Genomic DNA, 13,226 nt, shown 5'->3' on the forward strand with positions numbered 1-13,226 from the left:
GCGATTATTTAAGTTAGCATTTAACTCGTCCGATAACTAGGAAAATTCCTATTAGTCTGATATCTGGATATTAAATAAATAAAATGTTGAAAAATCAGCTTTTAATATTTTCTCTTTTATTGGTTGTTTCTATATCTATTTAATTGTGCAAGTCATAATTCTGTAGAATAGGAATTAACATTTAATTTAATGTAGGTAAATGATAAAAAATAGTTAAGAATAATCTTTTCGTTCTACAATTTGGTGTACCCACTCACCTGCATTTTTCATACATCTTACTAATTTTAGTATGTTATTAAAAACAAGAACCTTGAGCATTTCATTAAATGCGTTTGAAAAAATATAAGTAGGTAAGACTGCCTAAGTACATACATTATTAACGAATATTACACATCTAAGTTTTTTCTTAGATTTCTAATAGAGCTTAGTCAGCTTAGTAACTAGATATTAAAAGTTGACGTTTTGGACTCTACAATAGAGTTCATAATAGACCCCAGACAAGTATATTCAAATGTCCAGGAGGCAGGTACACATGTTGACTGATCAATGTGTATGCATATTAAGTTCCCAAAATCAACCAAGACGTTATGCATAAAGGCGGGCATTCAAGTGTGACTGCAGGTACCACATAAGTGACATAAAGGCGCGGACGTGCGCTAATACTCGCCATTCACCACATAATGCAGGACACTGCGCACGATTACATGCCAATCCACCCGCCCCCACCACCCCTCGGACCTATTCATTTCTTACAATTAATCAAAATTAAATCAACCACAACCCCTTCACCCAACTTTCAACTCTATCACCTGAAGTTACGCTCTTATTTCAGGTGACGCCATGTTGAGTAGGCGTGTCCCCCGCGAAGAAATCTGGCCAATAGAGTGCGGTAACAAAATATCCGTATTGGCTATTAGCAGGCCCCGCCCGCGCCGCCTGGGGGGGATGGCGTTCCAAATTCAAAACGTTCTATCACGGCGCGCACGAACGACTCTTGCGTCGTTTCGGAACCTGGCTTCTCTACCGCGCCCTAGTTTGAAAAAGTCAGTTCTGTAGGGATGGGGTTGGTTGTTAGGGCGATATGAAGCTGGGCGGTATCCAGTGGGTGGTCGAGGGGGCCGGCGGCGTTTTTACACGACGGCGGGCGGTGGCGCGCACAGACGCGCTCCGAACACCGTGGCAAGCGCTCGCGTCGCGACTTCTTACATTTCCGCGATTTTCACCGAAGAAAATCTGGAAAAGAGGCCTAATTTAAATTTTAGTATTTTAGATAATTTTTAGTATAAGTGTTTAAAAAACTCGATTTTTTCAAAGTGACTGATTGTGACTATGTAAAGTTAAGCTTAGTGTACACGTGCGAGCTCAAGCATGCAGGCGATGAGCGCGAACTCGAGCGCTCCGCGCGCGCCCCAGCGCTCGCCGTTCGCCATCCAAGAGTTGCTAGGCTTGAGCGACACGCGGGAGAGCCGGGAGAGATACTTTGAGAGCCGCGACAATGACAGAGTGCTGAATTTGTCGGAGAGTAGAGACAGGCCGTCGTACGCGCCCCAGTTCCCACTGCCGGCGTCCGTGGCGTCCCGCGTGGCGTACGCCGCGGCGTTCAACGCGCAGGCTGCGGTCGCGGCGGCGTTCTTGCCCGCGCCGCCGCTGCTCCACCCACCACCTGGTAAGTCACTTAAAATAATGGTCAAATTAACTCCCTATGAATATTACAAAACTATGTAATCTTGCACGTCAAGTTTAAACACTGTCTGAGCTTTTATAAAATAGTGTAGACAGAGATCCGCTGATGTGGTGAAGACAGAGCAAATACGAGCTGTTAGGTCAGATTGTACCTATAAGACTAGAAGTAGAGAGGACACAAGTATATAGGTAATGATGATAGTGTTATGATTGTTATGAAACTACTTAAAGATGTGGGAGTGTTTTACCTAAGGACGATCAGCCATAAAGAAGAGTGTGAGCCACGACTGACGATAGTTTACATATGCCTGCGTATTATGTTTAATTTTTTGTAAGCATTTGTTTCATTAACTATTTATTTTAACTAAACTAAAAATATTAATTTTAGGGTCCCCTGAAGTTAATATATTAATACGTATGTATAAAAAAACTATAAAAAAAGTAAGTATATAAATATCCTTTATTGCACCAAAAAGTAAAAAAAATACAAAAAGCGAAATACAAGCCTTATAAGACTAGGTAAAAACAGCAAATAGACTACGGGTTAAAATTACTTACCTGTAGGAACCACACTGGTGCAAACTATCCCTTAATTTTCTCATTATAGTTTGAGATTTAAAAAGTTATTACGTACTTTTTACGACTACTGCCTACGACTACTACAACTACGACTGTAGGTAATGTGAATACATAGATAGGTACCTATATTATTTTGATATCTTAAAGATAAAACAAATAAATAACTTGGAATTTGGAATAAATTACTAGTTGGTAGACCTTAAAATCGATCGAAAGCATTATCATTATTTATCACAAATAAATGTAGGAGAATCTGAATTTGTATACTTGGATACTGTTAAGCAATAATGTGTCAACGCACATTAATTTTTCAATAAGATGTCAACTCAAAAAATTGACGCTTAAAGTTGACATTTTATTGCAAAATGGATGTGGGATGACTTAACTTTGCTAAACACCATCCACTTGTAAGTAGGTATTATTTTACATTTGTACCTAGTAGTGTTTTAAATGATAAAATAAAAAAGGTTTCTTTGATTATTTTGAAAATGATTCGCGTGAACATGTGTTAAAAACATGATATGTGACCTATGATAGGTTATCTGTGTTTAGGCCTGAGTGTTAACAATTTCATCACTTAATTGTGTTGCCTGAACTTATGTTACAAGTAATAACATAGTCTTGTCAAAAATTGTGTGTGTTTGTGTGAATGTGTTTTCGTTTATATTAAGCTGAATTCAAAATACTAAAAATAATATCCACCATAGTGAATAGAATCAGGCGTTACTTTGCGGAAATCCATATTAATTAAAACCAAAATATTACTTTGCAAATCCGCGTAAAAACACGTTTTTACGCGGATTTGCAAAGTAATATTTTGGTTTTAATAATATCCACCATTTTTCTGCCTACGCTTATTGGAATTAAATGTGTTGTCATTAGAAAATCTTTCCATTTGTTTCACCAAGCTCAACATTTGTCTAATTTATAGAGATTTGAACCGATTTATAGAGATTTGAACCGATTTATAGAGATTTGAACCGATTTATAGAGATCTGAACCGAATTTGTGCAATATTAAGTGATTAAAACATGTATTTTGTGCGAAACCTCGAAGCTCTTGGCAGGCGTTATTCGCGGCGCGGGCGCAGCTGCATTGTCTCATTTAATTAGCCCTTCAATCCTTTCATTACTTTTATTAGCACTCATTAGCCCTTCGCTTTATTAGTGCTTTATTAGCCCTTTTTATCGGCGCGGCTTTGAGCCGCCGACGGATCGGCTTACGCGGCGTGTTAACGCGAGATTTTTGTCTGTCTGGACGTGTGTTCGTGGCTACTTGAGTGTTTTGTTGAGAGTTAAAAACCTGCCTTTGGCTATAGTGCTTAATTAAACGTAATGGTGAGAGAGAACAGCCGGCGTATTATGGATGGCTTTATCCATCTTTATCCGCGTGATAAAATAACTGTCACTTTTTAACACTTTGGGATAGAAAGTGACGGACACCGATTTATCACGCTGTCACGTAGACAAGAACGACCTTCATATCCGTACAGATTATGGACATGAAACAAAAATGCATAATGTAAGAGGTACCTATAGGTATAAAAGTAGGAAAATAAAATAGGTGTTAACCAAATCCAACTTGTAATTTTTTCACGGAGTTTATGTTTTGACAAAATTATTATTACAAGCGACCTATATACATGATTTGAATTAGTTTTTTCAACATTATTACATAAATTAAATCTAGGTATATACTTTTTTATTTAATTAAAAATTCAGGGTATAATTTTCTAATAAGAATGGATGAGATTCAAAAGAAGGTTCTTTGAAATTTCTTACTCGACCGCAACGTAGGTTAGGTTAATATCTCAACTTCTTAAGGTAGGCAATGTGGTTCTGAAAAGTTCATACAGGGACGGGTATATTTTTACATAATTATAATAGATATTTGGGAAGCCTGATATTTTGTTCTCTGATCTATGGAGGATGGAGGCAAGTAGGTGCACAAATTTCCTCCGTCGGTTACCGTCGGTAAGGCTGTCTACTGTATTTGAACTTCAAGATATTCACAAGAGACGACACGTACTAGATCCATTCTAGATACGTTATAGTTTAGATATCAACTAGTTCTCTTTTGCAGCGCAATTCGGGAAGCCAATGTCACTTTTACGTTAGATAGAGTAAGATATCTATTAGATGTGAATTAGATCTCTAAGTCATATCCTGTGGAAATCGTTCAAGAGTATCTCCAGAATCGCGCAAATGTCAAATTTGACAGGTTAGATCTTAAACATATCGTTATATCGTATCTTGGTGATGTCTAATAGATGTCTATTTCATAATCCGAATTGGCCCTGTGTTGCGAATTCTGCTCTTGGATGGATAGGCATGAGCAGTAAAAGTATTGTGAAATTAACTTACTTATGTATTTTCTATTATAGGTGTTAAAGTGTAAGTTTCCTGTAGGTACCTTCGTGTCTGACCAAATTATTCTTACCTTGCAGGAAAAATATAACTATGGTAAATATTGCAATCACACTAAAATTAATTTTGAAGGAATTAAAATTAAATAGGTTATATCGAATAGGAATAATGCGTCGTATGAGGAAATTAAAAGACTGACACATAAAAGAAATGACTGGCGATTACTCCACCGACAAGAGCAAAGCTCTTAAGTTATGATGATGATGATGATATCGAATAACTATGTAGGTAATTATAATACCTGTCTTTAGAGAGTATCGTTGAGGAACTACACTTAATAAATAGTTCTTACTTCAAATAAAGAGTAAACATTTGAATATTTAATTATTGTTGAGGTTTATCTTTGATTTTTTAAGAGAACTCACACTCTGTAGAGTGAAGGGATTTACAACTTTAGGTACCTAACAGTGGCGGCGCGTCAAACATATCCATAGGCAAGCCGGGGCTAATTTGGCTTACATATTTCCTTTACAACTCTGCTCAAACGTCCAAAAACAGGCAAGCGGGTGGGAATTGGCTTTTATGGACGCGCCGCCTTTGGTACCTAAGTACTACATTATTAGATGTCTATTTTATCTACCTGCATTCTGAGTTAATTCGTAATAAAACAGAGAATTTATTGGGAAGTCTTTTTCTAAACCACTATTGAGCCATTTGGCACACTCATTAATTCTAATTTTTGTAAAACAGAAAGATATAGGTAATTTTATCCATAGTTAGTCCTATAGACTCTTTTAGAGCAGCACTCTCGGCTCACTTGATATGTGTAGTGTATGTGTCCCTTATTACCTATGCAATAAAGTTCATTTTAAAGCACATCGGCGCCCCGCAGTTAGCGCCCGTGCCGCCCAAACTCGGTGGTTTATTATTATTCAAAATTTTGCGAAATATGCAGCTGCTAGGTTTAGGGTAATTTAAGGATAAATGCCGCAGTGATATGTGTTTTGCTGACTGTATGTATAAGTATTACTCACCTACATAATAAAAGTGTTATTACGAAGTGTTAATAGTGCTAATTCTAGAAAACTCTTCTTACTACCACTTTAAACTGCGTTAACGCAAACCATCACAGTCATACAAGCTTCTTCAATGCCATGACTAATCTGCAAAAACACTGATAAACGGCTAAATTAATTTATAAATCACGTTAATGATAGCGAGATTCGATTTGAGATCAAATTACAAACCAAACTATAGTAAACCTTAAGAAGAAGGAACAAAGACGTCCCAAACACGCTCCTCCAACTGTGCAGTTCAAACCAGTATTGTGATAGCCACACCAAGGCCGCGATTCAATAACCTGATATAAAAGCTGACCACTAATGGAACACATCCTTTATCCAACCCTTTATCCGGATGAAAGGCCATCCACTGTATGGAGGTGTGAACGTAAAAACGTTTTTGAGATCATTGTGAGGAGGTGTCCTCGATTGTTTGGTTAAAGAGCGTTTTTGAGATTTGCTTTAGAATAGACTGGGACAAAACAAATGATATTTGACAGGTTGGATTAAACAAACAGGTGGTTTGGATGGAATTGACATTTAGGTAGTATTAGAGTTTTTTTTAAAATTTGTGGTGCGACAATTTTTTATGACGGAAGCCGGTGTTGCCCGAAGATTTTTTATAATCAATTTGTAAAAAGTGGCTATATCACTGACATAAGTACTTACTTACGTACTTTACCTACTACCTATACATACAAGCTTGCAATTTTGAAAACGTTAAGTCAAACAAAGTCAAAAAATACATAGGTACCTACCTACGGCGGATAAAGTGATAATATATCTACCACGGCTTTATAACTTTTAGATCCTGTGTCGTATTTAGGGTTCTTAGGTGGTATGGTTTCACCAAGTTAGAAATATTTGACTATCAAAAAGCCGTATTTGTCTCCTTAAAGTGACATTCCATTTCCAACTGCAGCTGCAATACTGTTCATTTTACTATGGAAACGCGTCGCTGTCATTGTCAATTTCCATAGTAAAATGAACAGTATTGCAGCTGCAGTTGGAAATGGAATGTCACTCTTATGAAGTTTATACGACACTCATATGACACTGCATTATCTTGAATTGATTCAATTGATATCACGGTCTTCTCATGATAGCGGTAATAGCTACAAAGTGTATCTACTAAATTTAGATAGAAGTACCTACATCTACATTGATGCCTTCTTAGTGTAGGCATGTAGTAATAGCGTTTGACACCGTCAATGACTGTCTATCTTCATTTTCATACAGAGATATCATTCGTGGCACAACTTATCTGTGCTACAGGAAATTGTAGGTAATTGTTTGATAGGTATGTTCCTTTTTTCAAGATATTTAATTACGTACCTATTACATATTTACATTTTTATATGTAAATATGTAACGCTACGTCTTACGTAGGCGAACAACGCGCGAACGCAGCGCGGCGCGGCGCGGCGAAATCAATCCTTTGATGCCCATAGAAGTGTCCTACGTAAGCGATCTCGTTGCGAACGCGGTGCGGCGCGATTTGCACGCGAATGTCAGGCGGCGCGGCGCGGCGCGGCGCGGCGGCGGCCGCTTTCGCCGCGCCGCGCCGCGCCGCGTTCGCGCGTTGTTCGCCTACGTAAGACGTAGCGTAATAATTATAATAACAATCGCCCAACTTATCCGACTGCTAAACCTGTCCTTCTTCACTGAACTGACTGGTAAAAATTACAAAGCTACAAAATATCTTCATGAGCTTTCCAATAATCTACCTAATACTTTTTTTAGGTTTCATTGTACGGTAAGCAGGTTCATATTAAATGACCAAAAATATTCGTTTAAGTAGGTAAGTACCAGTGGCGGCGTGTCCATAAAAGTCGATTCCCGCCGGCTTGCCTGTTTTTGGACGTTTGAGCAGAGTTATAAAGGAAATATGTAAGCCCCGGCTTGCCTATGGATATGTTTGACGGGCCGCCACTGGTAAGTACTTACATATGATATAAAAGTGTTCTACGTGTTATAATCTTTTATATAAATGCAATAACTTGACCCAGGAAAGCCGTGGCTTATTGGTTTGTCTGTTTGTAATTAACGAACCAAGCGGGGGAGACGTGTTCCCATGTGAGTGTGTATACACATCGGGTCGTGTGTATGTGTGGGTTGCCGCCGAATTTGGGCGCGTAAGAACAATGATGTGTGTGAAAACAGGAGGCATCATATTGTTTTGCAGGATAGTTGGCCACCGAATATTTAAAAAAAAATAGACTTTTAAAATGAAGCTTGAACTAAGAACTGTTTTTTTTTGGTCCAATGGTTGATTGGTAGAGAATGGATGACGGCATTAAATCCGCATTTGTACTTATTATTTCAAGTGCAATAAAGTCTAAATAAATAAATAAACATTTATTTATTTATTTAAATAAACTCTGTTATAGCGGCGGACCCTGGCGCTAGGCCGGGAAAACGCTAGGTTGAAGAAGAAACTCTACTATTGCGGGAAATTAGGGTCAAAAACTTTTTTTTACGACAGACGATTTTGCTTACTTTTAAGGAAATTGTAAAATAATAGTTTAAAATATTACTATTTCCTGTCGTGTAAATATAAGCTGTCTACCGCCGCGCTGTCTGTCTGTCCGATATGGGTCAGCATCGATCGACTAAACGCTAGCGGGTTAGTGCCGTTATTAGCGGGCCCACACGGCACAGAAAGGGTTAATCTGACTTGTTGTTTAGTAATTATTGTTTTTGGCCCCATTTAGGTACACTTTAAAGTGATTATCGTAAACATTGCTACGTACAGCTACCTGCAATATTATGTTATACAATGAAGGCCGCAAAAATATCTGACACGATCATAAGAGGATGTCATATATTTTTGCAGCCTTCAAAGAGTAACATATTATTAGAGGTGACTGTACCATACAGCATAGGTTAGGTATAATTCCGCTAAATTGCTTAAATCAGTCAGTAACCTAAAAGCTAAGGTTCTGACAAATCGCCTTGCGATTTTTTTTACGTACATTAAATATGTATTAAATTTTATAGGGCTATAAATTACGTTACTAAATTTTCTCGGACTTTCAAGTATTAAGCATGTGTACTTTTTGATTACACTAAAACACAAATTATTTTGAAAAATCATTGATAGGTATTTCCTCACTTTCCCGTTCTCATATCTGGCGCTGGTTCCCCGACTTTACCCGAAAGGGTTCGGTTATTAGTTCGCGTTCCTCACACATACACACACGCACACATGCAACTCATAATGGATTCGCGCGGCGTGCGATGTTAACCCCTCCTTGTACAACCAGTTTGTTACGGCTTGGTGCAAGCGATGAAAGAGCGCGGACGCAAGAACGAATACTGACAGGGGTGCGAAACTCCTAACTTCGGCCAAACTCGGCTCCGCTCGGCTCAGCATTGCTCCGAGCAATTTTTAGGGTTGGCACCACTTGACTTCCTTTTGCGTGCACGACCACAGATAAGATAATCACTTGAATTTTGACAACCCTAAATAGCCGAAAGGGATAGTGCCATATGTTAGAAAGGGATAGCATGATTCGACCCTGAACTGCTGTCAAACTTCGGTTTTGTAGGAAGTTTCCTTTCTGTACGGTAGTACTATTATTTATTCTGTGATACTGAGAAGAAAAGTCACTTTATGACATGTTGAACGTCATTGCTAATTGAAGAACCTCTTAATAGTTTTAAATAATAGTTGAAGTTTTGTGACGTAATATTTTCGGCTTTAACGTTAATAGCTATCTTATCCGTCATGAGTGAGTAGAAACAAGCCCGTTTTATTAAGTTAAGCAATTTTATCTCCCTATTAGGTTCAAATTCACGTAGCAGCTCATTCGGCGATAATACGCTTGGGTAGCGTAGGACGATCAGCTGCATTCAGGTAAAAATATTCGGAGATACTTAACAAAAAGTTTTTGCTCTAAAAGCTACTTGAGTTAGAGATTTACCCCCTTAAACTTAACAAACCTTCGTTAACTTTTGCGCTTTCCGAATAAACAGAATCATCAAAATGATAAGAGTGACAAAAGATTAGCAACGCGGCAACGGCATGTTAGACTTGATGTTGACGCTTAGCGCTTGTGATTTGGACAGTAGCAATTTGTCAACGAATCGTACGGCGTTGGTCGGCGTCCATAGCAGTGTCTGGTACAGTTTCTGACTTGTTAGAACCCAATCGCTATAGCATGTGACTTGGATTAGTAACAATTTGTCGGTGTTTTGAACGGTATTGGTCAGCATCTGTGCCAGCTTTTGACATCTTAGTGCCTAACCGCTGTCGCCTGTGACTTGGACGTGCAGCAATTTATTGACGTGTAACAGTATTGGTCGGTGTCTGGGACAGTTTTCGACTTGTTAGTAGGTTCCTATACCCAACCGCTGTCGCCTGTGACTTAAAAGATCAGTAGCAGTTTGTCGGGATGTCGAACAGTCGGTCGGTACATGCCGAAACCTACATAAGTATAGTGGTGTGTACGTAGCTTGTGACTTAAACTTAACCATTAGGAAGGCATTAACCGCTATCACCTCTGAGTTGGTTGTGTAGCAATGTGTGGGAAAATAAATGGCGGGTCTATTGCGGTGTTTGGGTCAGCTCCTGACTTGTTAGTATTCAACCGCTGTCGCCTTTGACTTGGAGTTGTAGCAATTTGTCGGTGTGTCGAACAGTGTCGGTCGGCATGTATAGCGGTGTCTGGGACAGGCTTGGCCTGGCATGCTTTGTTCCAAATCAACCTATTAAATGGTATAGCGGAACCAAATAAACCTACTAAGTAGCTACTAGGTAGCTAGGTAGGTACTAGGTTTAGTCGGTTCCGCTACAAGAGTAAACCATTTCAAATAAAATCGGAAAATTGTGAGCCGGACTCGCCCACCGAGGGTTCCGTACTTTTTGTATTTGTTGTTATAGCGGCAACAGAAATACCTATCACGGTTCATGAGATACAGCCTGGTGACAGACAGACGGACAGACGGATAGGGGAGTCTTAGTAATAGGGTCCCGTTTTTACCCTTTGGGTACGGAACCCTAAAAAAGTAACTGGGTGGGTAAAACTGCAAGGACCGTTTTGTCCCAATCTAAGACACACGTAGGACCACATTACATTTAATAATGCTTGTCTATATAGGTAATAACGAGGACGATGCTAATACATATTAATAGAAAAAAATCACCGGAAGCTAGTCAAATACAACCTGTAGGCGTATTATGGATGCCTATTATCCACGGAAATAAAATAACTGTCACTTTTTAACGCCGCGGGATAAAAAGTGACAAATACCGTTTTATCATGCTGTCATGTAGACAAAGAATGACCATCATATCCGTACTGATCAAGCCTTTCATAATATAAAATATCTGGGAGACCGAGCTATATTATTATATTATTATATGTAAATGCACAGGCAGCTTAAAGCTGATACGTGCACATCAATGTCCACTTGTGTTCTTTGCTCGGAAAACATATAAAAACTCAATAATTCGCGTTTTCCCAGAGATAAGACCTAGCTAGATCTATTTTTCGCAGCCGAAAACCCCCATATTTATATCAAATTTCATCGAAATCGTTAGAGCCGTTTCCGAGATTCCTGAAATATATATATATATATATATATATATATATATATATAAATAAATAAATAGGTACAAGAATTACTCGTTTAGACTTGTGTGTGTTAACTTACAGAAAACAATGCTTGTTACAACATTTAGAGCAGTAATCATCAACAAAAACTTCGGGCTTTACACAGTTTCGCTGGATACTAGGTGCGTACAGTCTGCCGCTGATTTAGCCGCCTTTCGAGCTGCGAGCCGTATCCCGACTATACATTTCTAGATGAGACTACATTATTACCCCCTTAGTGATTAAAAATTACAAGTCTTAATACTACCTAAAAAACTAAAACTAATACCTAAAAAAAAATATATAGAACATAATGTGGGTGATCTAGCCGAATATGTATATATTAGGCTAGATCACCCAGGTCCGAACCCTGTGGAAGGGTTCCTATAAGGCTGGCTGCGTTCCCCCTTTGGATGGCTATGCCGATCCGTTGGGCGAGGAACGAGCCAGCCCTACGGTCCCCGGTGACCTCAAATATTTTTTTGGAAAGTTGGCGAATTTTAGGTTAATTTTATTCTAAGTTTGTTTTTAATTATGTTTATGGTTTTATAAAATAAAAAGTCTTAATTAATTATTTTATGGTTTAAGTATCCCTTTCTTACAAACTCATAAGTCAAAATGACAGACTTAATGATATTGATACATTATGTAAACTCTATTAGACTCTAAGGACCTCTTGCAGCATCCCACTAACTTGGGGAGCGGTTAAACCGTTAACCCAGTGTCAAAATGTACTGGTAACCATGGTAACTTCAGGTTTAACCGGTTAACCTCGAGTTAGTGAATGGTGCAAGAGGCCCTTAGAGCCTAATGGTAACATTCCATTTCTGACCGCAGCTGCACTACTGGTACTGAACGCGTCGTTGTTATTGTCAATTTCCATAGTAAAATGAACAGTAATGCAGCTGTCGTTAGAAATTGACTGTCACCTTAATAGAGTTTCCTCTATTAGAATTAGTAAAATATAAGATCTGATATTAAAATATGTTGGGAATTAAACAACTTAGTTAGTTCTAGTAATTTATGTGCGTGATTGGGGCGCGCGGCTCGACACCTCCGCACAAAGCCGCGGTAACAGCTAGTTGAGCGAGCTAGCTGTGGCGCGCGGCGTCGCCTGTCTCATCAGGGCTTTCCCTTACGCAGCGTACTACGTAGGCGAACAACACGCGAACGCGAAGCGAATCAATCCTTTATTACCTATAGAAGTGTACTACGAGTATGTGGGCGATCTAGTTGCGAACGCGAACGCCTTGGGCCCGCCGCGTCGCGCCGCGTCGTCGCTTTCACGAGTTGTTCGCTTAGGTACCTACGTAAGACGCGTTACACACTAGTTATGACTTTTCTCATAACTAGTGTGGTTGGACTAGTATAGATAGTAGGGTAAATTCGACTAGTGTGTATGTGCACACATGACATGAATCATGATATGACATGTGTAATGTGGCGATGTATCCTGTGCACAAAAATCGCATATAAAGGTATGGCTGTTTAGATGGGCATTATAGTCTAACATTCTTTAGTATTTTACAGTACATCTGGTGCCCCATTCTGACACCCTGTTCTATAATAAGCACATTACGTAACTACGTCGAAACTTTAAAGATAATACTGTAAAACGCTGTACAATACTTGTGTCGATTTAAAACACTTGCTTCGGTCGTGTTTTAAAATTCACCTCTCAATGCGAAGTTCCTATTTTTCGCACTTGATTCGTAAAAAACTATTACTAAAGTAGGTGCCTCCAATAAGTAGGTAGGTAAAAAGCTTTTTTGCTTTGATAAGTCTCATATTATTTATTATGATCCCGTGATTCCCGAGTTTTTCAAATACATATTTATAGCCTGATTTACATGTAACGGACATATTTACAACATTATTTTCTGTATGAACGTACTCACGAAGCGATCTAGGTTTTCACAAGCTATTGACAACATCTGCTT

General features: G+C 38.8%; 1 protein-coding gene across 1 annotated transcript in view; it reads left to right on the forward strand.

Moving 5' to 3' along the window:
- Positions 1–1,310: 1,310 nt before the first annotated feature.
- LOC134671269 (visual system homeobox 2-like) overlaps positions 1,311–13,226 on the forward strand; it is a 129,546-nt gene continuing 117,630 nt past the window's right edge. The window contains exon 1 of the mRNA XM_063529082.1: positions 1,311–1,666. Within this exon, the coding sequence (XP_063385152.1) occupies positions 1,369–1,666 (298 nt within the window). The 5' untranslated portion in view covers positions 1,311–1,368. The remainder of the gene's footprint in view (positions 1,667–13,226) is intronic.

This window comes from Cydia fagiglandana, chromosome 15, assembly GCF_963556715.1.
Source record: "Cydia fagiglandana chromosome 15, ilCydFagi1.1, whole genome shotgun sequence".
NCBI lineage: Eukaryota > Metazoa > Arthropoda > Insecta > Lepidoptera > Tortricidae > Cydia > Cydia fagiglandana.